General features: G+C 37.6%; 1 protein-coding gene across 3 annotated transcripts in view; it reads left to right on the plus strand.

The window, feature by feature from the left end:
* st6gal2a (ST6 beta-galactosamide alpha-2,6-sialyltranferase 2a) overlaps nt 1–12,351 on the plus strand; it is a 97,509-nt gene that overhangs the window by 61,910 nt on the left and 23,248 nt on the right. For all 3 annotated transcript variants that reach the window (XM_067443439.1, XM_067443440.1, XM_067443441.1), the window contains exon 3: nt 12,196–12,293. In XM_067443439.1, coding sequence (XP_067299540.1) covers nt 12,196–12,293 — 98 coding nt within the window. The remainder of the gene's footprint in view (nt 1–12,195; nt 12,294–12,351) is intronic.

The following is a 12,351-nucleotide window of genomic DNA, read 5'->3' on the forward strand; positions in this document are numbered from 1 at the left end:
TAACATTAATATTAATAAAACATACATCTCTAATATATACAGATTTTAATAGGATTGCAGAATCAAAGTTGCAGTCTACAGTATTTTTCACAGACAAATTTAAAAATGTCCTTTTTGTTGATATTTTATTCATATTCATTACCAACGTGCACACATTTATCCAGTCTACAAATGCATACTTGAGAAGATCTCACAGCTGGATTTGTTTAAGTCTGCAAGACGTGAAAATTAATTGTTTATTAGCTATTAAAAGCATTTAAATAATATAAATGTGTATTTGTTGAATGCTGATAGATGACTAGGTGTTATAGTGTTTGTCTTGCACTGTAAAAAAATAAAAAAAATCAGGCCGCAATTGAACATTTTCTAGTGACTGATCATGTCTAGATTTTTTAGTTGGCTGAAAAGGGAACTGAAAAGTTCTGAAAAGTTTATGTGATCAGTCACTAGAAAGTTAGCAATTGGTGTCTATTAATATTTAAAAGCTAACAATACTTTTTCGTACTGTATACATTTTTTTTCCTCATTCCTATATTTACTTTTTTTAACAGTCCAATCCAATAACGTGTTAGACAGAACTGTTAAAAAGAGATGTATTTTTATTGTTTTATTTAGATTTATATTTTTATTGTTTTATTTAGATTTATAATTTAATGAAGATAGAGAATGGGTGAGCTATGTTCTGCACTGTCAAAATAAAAGTCCTGCTTCCGAAACATTGCCCAAACATTAAAAAAAACATTGCGAGCCGCTAATAATAATAATAATAATAATAATAATAATAATAATAATAATAATAATAATAATAATAATAATAATAATAATAATAATAATAAAGAAAAAAATCAGTCGCTATATATCAGCCATACTGTATATTGGTCAACAACTACTGTTCCGTTATCAGTTATCTTTTCCCATCATAAATGCTTTAAAAGTAGAAAAGCTGGCCTCATTCAGCCTTCTCAGAAGAGACTCCTGAAGGATTTAAAACGAGGCTTTTTCAAGAAGCCTGCGAAGAGAGGTTGGGTTTTGGAAACGTTTTGTTTTGGTGGGGTTTAGGAACCGATTCCCACTCTCCTCTCTTTTGGTTTCCGTGGTAATGCCAGTTTCTGTGAAAGAGTCAGTGGGATACTGATGCCCTTTACGGTTACATAATCACAAGTATCACAGGGCACACAAAGAGCCCGGATTCTTCCAGCTTTGGCACCTATGGTGGTAGAGCGGTAGTGGGCACAGAGGAAGGCGTTTCCATGGCGATGTATTGTTACTCAGGATAATGGTGACTGTGCCATCTCATGAAGACATTTGGTGATGTTATTCCTTTAGGTGACACAAATCATTTCAAAATCATTTAAGGTGGAAATGCTTTCTAACCATCTCTGCCATCATCACGATTCTAATAACATTGTACTCAAGGGCTTTCTCACTCTTGCGTCATAGCTGCACTAAATATCACACACTTTCCCTGTGGGGCAATTTTCTAACCTTCAATTTTTATATTGTTTTATTGCTATGATTATGATGGTAATAATATGTTAGTAGAATTATTGTATATTATTCGTTTATTGCCGTTATTATGGGCCAGGTGCCATCTGCGCTTACTGTAGCTTCTGTTGTTTTTATTGTGCCAGATTTTTCTTCTTCTGTTTGGAGTCTGTGGCAGTCCATTGAACTATTGAAAAGTTTTGATGTAAGAGACATAGCTTCAGATCATTTATTCCATATACATTTATTTGCATGAATAAATTGTTTACAATAAGATCAATAACATAAGATGTCCCCATTTTCTGGAGCGCTCCCCAGACTGTCCCTTATTTACAGCTCGTTCCAAACAACCCACAAATACACTGAGGGAAAAATCGACCAACATACAGCAAACTGCTGGTACTGTCAGGACCCCTATCGTCAAAGATGAATGATTGACTATTAGCATACAGTTTGGATTGGTGGTATGGTTCTGTTCTGGGCAAGAACAGCCTAGCATGGATAACTGAAAAGAACCAAAAATGTATTGCTGATATCATTAATGTCAGTATTAAAGGGGTGATACATTTAGAAATCAACTTTCTCTTGAGCTTTTGATACATAAAAGGTCATGGTAATATAAGAATATCCTGTAAGTTTCAGAGCTGAACACTTCATTGTTAGTCAAAGAAAAGCTTTTATAGACACCAGGCCCATAAAACGATCTTGACGTCATCTGTTGCGAAACACCGCCTCTGCAGCACGTGTAATTCAGTAGCCCCGCCCACCGAGTCATAGAGCCTTTCGGATCACGCTAGCCAGCAGCAATAAATATGCTGAAGAAGATAGTACGATATTGCGTTTTTCCTGGTTGTGAAAAAACAGTCGCTGCATAAGATTTCTTCGGATCATAATATTAGGTATGTTTGATACTTTTTTAATGAAGTTCCAGCTCACATGGGGAAGTACACTTGTTTGCTTCATCGTTTGTAAAGAAGTCTCAGGTTGTTAAACCTTTAAATGTACAAAATAATTTGGGAATTTAGTCTGATTCAAAGGAGAATCGGGTCACTTCAACCCATAAGTTCATCTTCAGAACACAAATGTAGATATTTCTGATGAAATCCAAGAGCTTTATGTCCCCTCCATATACAGCTATTTAATTAACACTTTCAAGGTCCAGAAAGGTATTAATAGATTGTCCATATAACTCCAGGAGTTCAACCTTAATTTAATGAAGTGACGAGAATACTTTTTGTGTGCAAAAAAATAAAAAAAAATAAAGACTTGTTGCTCTTTTTTTTTATTCTTCCTGGCACCTTTATTTTTAGGGTGTACACTAGCCTGGATGCCAGCCGAACTCAGCCCCGCCCACAACATTTGAGCTCGGGCGGTTCGGTCTGGACTCGATCCGTAGAGGAGTGATTATGCCCAAACAGAAACTGTTCGGACTGTGTTGTTAAAGGGTTACTTCAGCGATTAGCATTTGGCTTTGTATCAGTAGAAACCCTGGAGAATATTCAAATTATTGTGCTTTCCCCCCTCATATCTCCCTGAGACAAGAGATTTATGCATTTTATTTCTGGAAAAATTCCTCCTATGATGCAAAATGACGATTTTTGCATCATAGGAGGAATGTTTGCCCAGAGGCTAAAGACTACAGCCAGCAGAGGGAGCTATTTCCGCATGTTTTGAATCTGCGCATGGGGGATGGGAGATTACACTCAGCTGGCAGGGAGAGCTCAGCTTGCAGACAGGATCATTTAAACGGAGCTATGGTGAGCAATGTAAGTCTTTTAACTTCTCAAATTCATTTCTATGAAAGTTAAGCTTGCAAAGGCATGAACTGAAACGCGTGCCAGACTGAACTCCTGTGTGAATGTATGCCGCGAATGTAGTCGCGATTACCTCAGCTCTCATCACTCCTGCAGTTAGTGCTCAGTGCTGTGACACTCGCGCGGTGACTCACTCATTATATTGAACAGACACGTTCATTTTTTAATTGTAGTGTCTTCTCTAACTCAGTCACAGTAATGAAGTTAGTGGTGTTGGGAATGGCCTCACAGGGCAGCGAAGCATTCTGGGAATTGTAGTCTTTCATCCCCATGGGACAAAAATACATTTTCTGTCTTTTCTCAGTCTAGAAGACACCAAATTCAAAAATAATTTCACATTTCTACTGCATTGATGACCCAGTTTAAATACAGATTCATCTTCCCAGCGCTGAAGTACCCCTTTAAGTGCTCTGTGTATCCTTGAATTCTTTTTTTTTTTTACAATACCGGCAAAGATCGTTTATTCCAGCGTGCGTGCAGACAGGGTTGCCAAGTTTTTACAACAAAACCCACCAACTACTACCCCAAAACAATAGCTTCTCGGGGGGGTTCTCTGAAAAAAATGGCGTTTGGGGGTTAAAATGTGTGTTATTTTGGCAAGGTTGCCTGCTAAAATTCGCATTCATGCGTCTATATATCAAATAATAGTCGCTTCAACCAGCAGACATGGAAAACAACCCACAGGGAAAAAACGCGGACTTGACAACACAGTACAATTGAGTTTTGTTGACGTTGCGTCGCTCCGTTGCTCTGATTGGTTGAAGGTCTATCCAATTGAGGTCTTTCCTGGTTCGGTTGAAACACGCCCCATAATCACAGCCCAATGGAGCAGTTTCAGACTCATATTCTGACGAGAATTGAGTATGACCATGTCAGGTTATGTTAACACAACAGTAATGTACTAAAAACAGAAACGTTTTTTCACGTACCATCAAAAAACGTTGTCAAAACGATCCCTGTTCACATGGATCTGCAGAAATGGCTAAATTGGTTTATCCTGGGGCCAGGCCAGTAGTTGGCGATATCACTACTGGCCTTTTTAAAGAAACGCACATATAAACTGAACACATAATATGCATGCGTGTGACGTCACGGTTTCACAAATTCATGTTTTTGTAGTTTACACAGACAACAACGATAACATTTTGAAAAACGTGAACTTTTGAAACCCTTTTGCTTTTTCAGGCCCCCAAAACGGCGTTGTTTGTGTAAATGAATGGCCAAACATTATTTTATTTTTTACATTGTTGTGTAAGTTGCCCCTACATTTAAAGTTTTTAAAAATTCATTCACTGACTGAGTGAGATTAGTTCATTAAAATTAGAGGCAATTTTAGTAAAATTCGACAATTAATGAATCCGGTGTGCCAAATCCAAACCAGTGAAGTACAGTGTTTATGCCTCTGATGTGCTTCATCATGTAATTGCTGAATGCCACAGTACGGACTGAATTGCTATTGCATGAGTTGTAGAGTTGCAGTTCACACACTATCTGAGAATGGCTTGCATTTGATGTTCCTTACATTTTAATCTAGACTGAGGCTTAGATCAGGTTATACTTCTCCACAGCCTCTTTAGCCTGTCTATTAAATTCAGCTTGTCTTGTCTAAACATTTCCCATCAGCCGTGCCAGCCTAGTGTGCCCTCCAAATATACTCAAGGACGAGCCAGAGAGCCAGCAAATCCACAGCGCAGCCAAGAGCAGATTCCCCAGAGCCCTCGATAAATCTGTCTCCCGCTCTTCTAAACCTTATTTTCCTGAACATGCATCTATGCGTTCGGGAAAAAATAAAAATAAATCTGCCATTGGTGTTTATCCCTTTTTCTCATGACATTTTGTTTGAGATATGCTGGTCTGTTATTAGCACTGTAGTTTGTAGTTTATCACTTGGTTATTTCCAGTTATCAGCAGAGATATTTCAGCTTTGATTCACATTATCACTATCTTATAAGAAGCTTTGTAATATCTCGGCTGTTTCCTTTTTTTCAGCTCTAAATGGGTCTACCATCCCAGTCTCAGACGATACGCCTACAAGGCACCCAAAGTCCATTTGCTAAATCTCTGATGGATATTGTTTACCAAAATGAAGTGTTTTCTCTTAGAAAACCTAATCAGATTAAGTTTCTTACGCAATTTCCTGAATTAAGAGTATGCAGGGTTATTTATAAGTCAGCACACAGTGTTTAATAGTTCTGGGTAAATTCACTAAGCAGTTCTGAGGAAAAAGAAATGCATCATTGTGTTTGCCATGGTAGCTTTATCAAAACTTCATCAGAGTTTGTTTGTGGCACTTAGTACGGTTGCATAATTAATGGGAATAACCACATATAACAAATTTGGTCTTATCAGAAAGATTGTTGTTTAATTATATATACGCTGCATGTTTCAGGGTGATACATGGCACTGTGTCGTTTTACAAATGACTAACTCATTATCCAGTGTTCTAGTGCCTTGGAGCAACTAGGTTCACAGTAAAGGCCGAGTTTGAGCCGCTTTGGTGCTTATTGGAATAAAACGTGCCAACCCTTTTGCAAAACTTGCATGAGAAGCGGGAAACGATTATTAGCCTATTGTAATCATCCAAAGAGGAGCTTTAAGGGCTCCCTACAGTTTTCCGCCGGAAATCGGCACGAAATGGGCGTTGCTATTTTAGTCTTTTCTTTTCAATTGTTACAACATATCCAAGTGTAAGGCTTCTTGAAGAAAAGGACATGATTTTGTCTTTTGGGAATTGATTGGATCGTTGTGGTTCATGCAAGTCACAGGTTAAGCCCACCTCCGCACCATTAAACACAGAGAAGAGATGTCACTGCAAGATGGATGGGAAGTCAATTTTATTAAAGATAATGAGGGCACATGGATTTAAAAACCATTTTTACTGATACATAATTTATTATAATATAATACTGAAGTATTCATTAAAAATAAGAATTGGCTATATTGATTTCACTGTGACTTTAACATTTGAAAATGAGAAAAATTAAGATGGCGGTCTTAATTTCTTCCTTTTCAAATGAATAAAAATGCAGTACTGCAATTTTAGAGTTGTACTGTAAATTATATTGTTTTTATATTACACATTTTAGATACAACAAATTTTAGATAATTGGATTTTAAAATTTTTTTTTAAAAAGGTTCTTATCAGCCAATTTAACAAATGGTCTGTACTTATTATTTATTGAAAAGTGCTGAAATTTTGATTACATAATCTCTACACATCATCCATTATTTTCTTCCAGTATTTTCTGTATGGCTATTTGCAGAGGCTTTTGCACCATTATTTAGGATAGATTGTGGTATCTATAATTTTGCTATAATTTTAACAAGTAGACGACATTTATTATAATGCTTCAATATTCTTGTAAGCTTTTTAGGTATCCTGCTAAATTGAATTTCCTTGGAGTATGGACTAATTAAATAGGATATCAAACAGACTTTGTGTTCAAAACCGTTATCCTGTAAGAGGAGCAACAGTACAGCCTTTTGTGAAAACTATTGTGATTTAGATACATAGAGACCATCTGACCGACATGCAAAATAGGTTCTGTCAAAGATCTGGTTAAATGAGACCATTAGAAGCCTAGTTGTTGTTGGTCATCTTCTGCCACCTAGTGGAATTGTAGAGTCTTTCCACACACACGAACACAATTTATAGATAGATAGATAGATAGATAGATAGATAGATAGATAGATAGATAGATAGATAGATAGATAGATAGATAGATAGATAGATAGATAGATAGATAGATAGATAGATAGATAGATAGATAGATAGATAGATAGATAGATAGATAGATAGATAGATAGATATAATCTCCGTCAGGCATAGCATTATGACAGGTGAAAGGAATAACTCTTAAATAACTCTCTTTATCACGGCACCTGTTAGTGGGTGGGTTATATTAGGCAGTAAGTGAGCATTTTGCCATTACATGTTGATGATGTTGTGTTAGACACAGGAAAAAAGGGCAAGTGTAAGGATTTGAGCAAGTTTAACAAGGGCCAAATTTTGATGGCTTTTACAACTGGGTCAGAGCATGTCCAAAACTGCAGCTCTTGTGGGGTGTTCCTGGTCTGCAGTTTTTATCAAAAGTGGTCCAAGGAAGGAACAGTGGAGAACTAGCAAAAGGGTATGGGTGGCCAAGGCTCATTGATGCACGTGGGGAGTGAAGGCTGGCCTGATCAAATAGACAAGCTACTGTAGATCAAATTGCTCAATAAGTTAATGCTGGTTCTTAGGTGTCAGAATACACAGTGCATCACAGTTTGTTGCGTATGGGGCTGCATAGCTGCAGACCAGTCTGGGTGCCCATGCTGACCCCTGTCCACCAACAAAAGCACCAAAAGTGGCCACGTGATCATCAGACCTGGACCACTGAGCAATGGAAGAAGGTGGCCTGGTCTGATGAATTATGTTTCTTTTTACATTACGTTGATTACATCACTTACCTGGGGAACACATGGCACCAGGATGCACTATGGGAAGAAGGCAAGCTGGTGGAGGCAGTGTCATGCTGTTCTGCTGGGAATCCTTGGGTCCCGCCATCCACGTGGATGTTACTTTGACATGTACCACCTACCTAAGCATTGTTGCAGACCATGTACACCCTTTCATGGAAACGATATTCCCTTGTAGCTGTGGCCTCTTTCGGCAGGATAACGCGCCATGCCACAACTACGCTTCCACTGTGTGTGTGTATGTGTGTGTGTATATAGATATATACAGATCAGGCATTGTTTTTAATGTGACAGACTATTGGTGAATTTTCATAGGGTTTTCTATACCTCTAACATTTGATCTTCTTTTCACATCCTGCATCTATATAATTTCTCAGCATTTCTCTTTCGCACCCATACGTGTGTTCTTTTTCTTTCCTGATGTGACACATTCTCTCAGGAGATTGATGTCCCTGTCAAAATAGCAGGGACATGCTCAATGTCAAGCTCAAATTTACTGCTTTGAAAATATTGCTTGTTGATGAAGGCCAATAAACGGCATGTCAGCTGAAGTAAGAGATAGATGAGGAGGTGAGGGGCTTCCTTCATAAGATCAGTCACTGTCACGTCACATCCGGTGGAAAAGACTGTTCATCATTCACTTTTTGTCTCTCTCTCTTTCACTCTCTCGTTCTACATTGGATTTATACGATCATCCACCAGAGAGCACTGTTGTTTTAGACTACAGCGCTGACTTTGCATTGGCTTTTGTATTCAGAAAATAATCCACAACAATGTTGTGTAATGGTTAAAAGACGTTACAATTACTTTTATCATTGCTTTAAACATTATCTTAGAATATATATATTTTATAGGTATGATTTTGGTAATTATTTAATAAATAATGATTAACAATATTGTAAACTATATAGGCTATATGTTTATGAAAGGAATGATGTACACCAGCTGGTTGCTATTGCAGAATTAAACCTGAGAGTGATCATGACTTGAATTGGGGTGTTGCATCAGCCTGAATGGGTTTATTCTGCGATGGCAACTGACTAGATGTGCATTATCCCACTTATTACATGGCTGCTTGCCACATAAGTAAATAATTAGACATGAAATATTGACTTAAGTTGAAATATTATTAGCAAAGAAAGCATGTTGCTTTCAAACTAGATAGACATTTAAGAGATACAGTAAGTCATACAAACTATTGCACAATATTTCACCACATAAATAATTATAGGGATAAAGAGAGATTGATTTCGAGATTAAACTGGTTTAATAACTTACCTGTTTGTTATCTTATAATCCATTACCATGTACAAAACAATTATTGCAAAATGGCAGCAGCTGCAATTGCATGAAAGAGCCAGTCTGGGATACCCAGGTGACATACTTAAAAAATTGCACACAAAATATTAATTTGAGTTTTCATATTGTATTATCTTGTCAATCGCAAAACTTCCACCAAAAAAAAAAAAAAAAAATGCTCCTAGCAACAACTTCAGTGACAGTTACCCAGATGAGCCGGTGTTATCAGTTTTGATAACTGTTGTTATCGGGGAATCTAATTTGACCAATCAGAATCAAGTGTTCCTCAATGCTGTGTAATAAATATTACAGTAGTAAATGTAGTAAATTTCCCCTTTGGGGCAATTTACGAGGTCATGTACAGTCCCTGACAAAAGTCTTGTCGCTTGTGTACAAATTGACCTAAAGTGCCGCTGAAATATATTTCTAATCAAGATTTTTTTACATTTGACAAGAAATGGCTCATTTTAATCCCACCAGCTTTTGTGATAATGTTTCAGTGAAAAACTAAACTTTCAAAAAGTATTCTAATATTCACAGCTTTGTAAAGCCCATTGAGTCAATTTTTGCAAATGATTTTGCATAAGTGTTGTCACCTTGTCATATGAGCTTCACCTGTGACTAATAATGGATCAATTAGGTCTCAAGTGTGTATAAAAAGAACCCCAGTACACTAGACCTTCACATCAACTGCAACTAGACCTCTGCAAACATGCCTAAGATTCACCCTGAGACTAAAGTTTTGATTATCAAGAGGCTGAAGACCAGATCCACTGCTGATGTGGCAGACACCTTCAATGACTCTCAGCGTCAAGTACAGAGGATAAAAAAAAGATTTGAAGAGACTGGAGACGTTTTTGACAAGCCCATGTCAGGCAGACCCCACAAGACAACTGCTCGAGAGGACCGTTTGTTGGCTCGAAAATCCAAGGCCAGCCCATTTTCCACTGCAGCAGAGCTCCACGAGACCTGGTCACCTGAAGTCCCTGTGTCAACCAGAACAGTTTGTCGGATTCTGTCTCGAAATGGCCAGCACTAAACAAAAGACAATTGAAAAACCGTGTGGCATTTGCCAAGGCCCACAGCCTGCTAAAAGGATGGACGCAGGAAAAGTGGCAGAAGGTGGATTTTTCAGATGAATCTTCTGTTGAATTACACCACAGTCACCGCAAATATTGCAGGAGACCTACTGGAGCCAGAATGAATTCAAGATTCACCCAGAAAACAGTGAAGTTTGGTGGCGGAAAAATCATGGTCTGGGGTTACATCCAGTATGGGGGTGTGCGAGAGATCTGCAGGGTGGAAGGCAACATCAATAGTCTAAAATACCAAGAAATCTTAGCTACCTCTTATATTCCCAACCATAAAAGAGGCCACATTCTGCAGCAGGAAGGTGCTCCATCGCATACTTCCATCTCCACATCAAAGTTCCTCAAGGCGAAGAAGATCAAGATGCTCCAGGATTGGCCAGCCCAGTCACCAGACATGAACATCATTGAGCATATGTGGGGTAGGATGAAAGAGGACGCATGGAAGACGAAACCAAAGAATATTGATGAACTCTGGGAGGCATGCAAGACTGCTTTCTTAGCTATTCCTGATGACTTCATCAATAAATTGTATGAATCCTTGCCAAACCGCATGGATGCAGTCCTTCAAGCTCATGGAAGTCATTCAAGATATTAAATTTGGATCTCACAGCACCACAACTTAATTTGCTGACATATTTTTGTATTTGCAGTAAATTTGTTCAATTTCTGTATAGGCGACAAAACTTTTGTCTTGCCAAAATTTGACTTTTCTGTCTTGATTAAATGATAAATATTTCTTCTGTGAAAATTATTTATTTCAGTGCATTAAACATCATTTGGGAGGGTTTTAGCTTTTCATATGAGCTATTTCTAACACCAATGAATTAATTAAAAGTCAGGTTAATATCAGGTATTTCTAGAAAATAGATAAGCGACAAGACTTTTGTCAGGGACTGTAGTAACAACACAGAGTAACAAATCTCACAATATACATAGGAAACATCATACATTAAATTAAAAACATGCTAAATGTACATACTGAATATAATCTGCTACATGCATATACCTTCAAAACAGTCACCACAAAAATATTTAAGTAAGTATATAATTACAGTTAAATATATAATTAAGAGGGGGGGAAAAGTCACGTTATGGTATAAACAAGGGGTCAGAGATGATTGGGAATGTAAGACCTTTATCACTTTAGAAACTGAGGTTGCCTTCCTCCTTTGTGTCCTACAGCCAGATAGCAAAGCAGTCACTCTGAGGGCAGCCACTCAAAAACAGAAAACAGGACATTATCTTAGAATCAATATGATTGTACATTAAAAAAAATAATAATGAACACTGTACACATACATGTATTATCTAATCGATTTGACAGCACTATATATAATCTGATTTACAAACCGCTGCTGGGAACACAAGAAAAGTTTAGTTTTTGCAGAATGTCATTTTTCCTGAAAATTGTAATTTCGTTACAAACACCACTGATTCTCACCCGTCTCAAAACTGAATGTTATGCACCCCGTTTGAATAAGCGGAAATCCGAATGACATTTTGAAAGCCACAATTGGAGGGCAGGTCTCATATTTTGGAGTGAACTTAATATGACCTTTAAAGTCACTCAATCACACGGCAGATTAAATTGAAGGATATCCAATCAATAAAAAAGCCCCTGAGGTGAACCCAGTAATAAATGGCTTCTGACTTTGTGCTCTGTTAAACAAGCTGCTTGCACAGTTCCTAACAACAGATTACAGGCTTGAGCAGTGTGAGGAACATGTTTACCAGCGCTTCGCACTCTTATTGATCTGACCACTGCTCCATCACAATACCAGTGCACTCTTGTACATGATGTTCTTGATGCGTTCTCTGTCTTTTTGCTTAAAAAGCCTTTCATTCAGAAATAAATTGACTTGTTTTCCACATAATAGTAGTTAGCGGCCTTTCTTTTTCTCTTAGGACATATTGGTTTGTATTATCTGATGATGTGCAGAAGTGAAATGCCTTTGTTGTTCATTCATTGTTCTTTTAAACAGTTGGAGGCACCATGTTATTAAAGCGCCATTCTTTTTTTTCTTTTCTTTTCTTTTTTGTAATTCCAGATTCTCATGATGCAGTGCTGCGATTTAATACAGCTCCTACCAAGGGTTATGAAAGAGACGTTGGGAATAAAACCACCGTACGCATCATCAACTCTCAGGTGAGCAGCATTTGATGTTTTCAGCTCACACCGGTAGTGCTGTGACTTTCACTGAATC

The sequence above is a fragment of the Pseudorasbora parva genome, chromosome 5 (assembly GCF_024679245.1).
Source record: "Pseudorasbora parva isolate DD20220531a chromosome 5, ASM2467924v1, whole genome shotgun sequence".
NCBI classification, from domain to species: domain Eukaryota; kingdom Metazoa; phylum Chordata; class Actinopteri; order Cypriniformes; family Gobionidae; genus Pseudorasbora; species Pseudorasbora parva.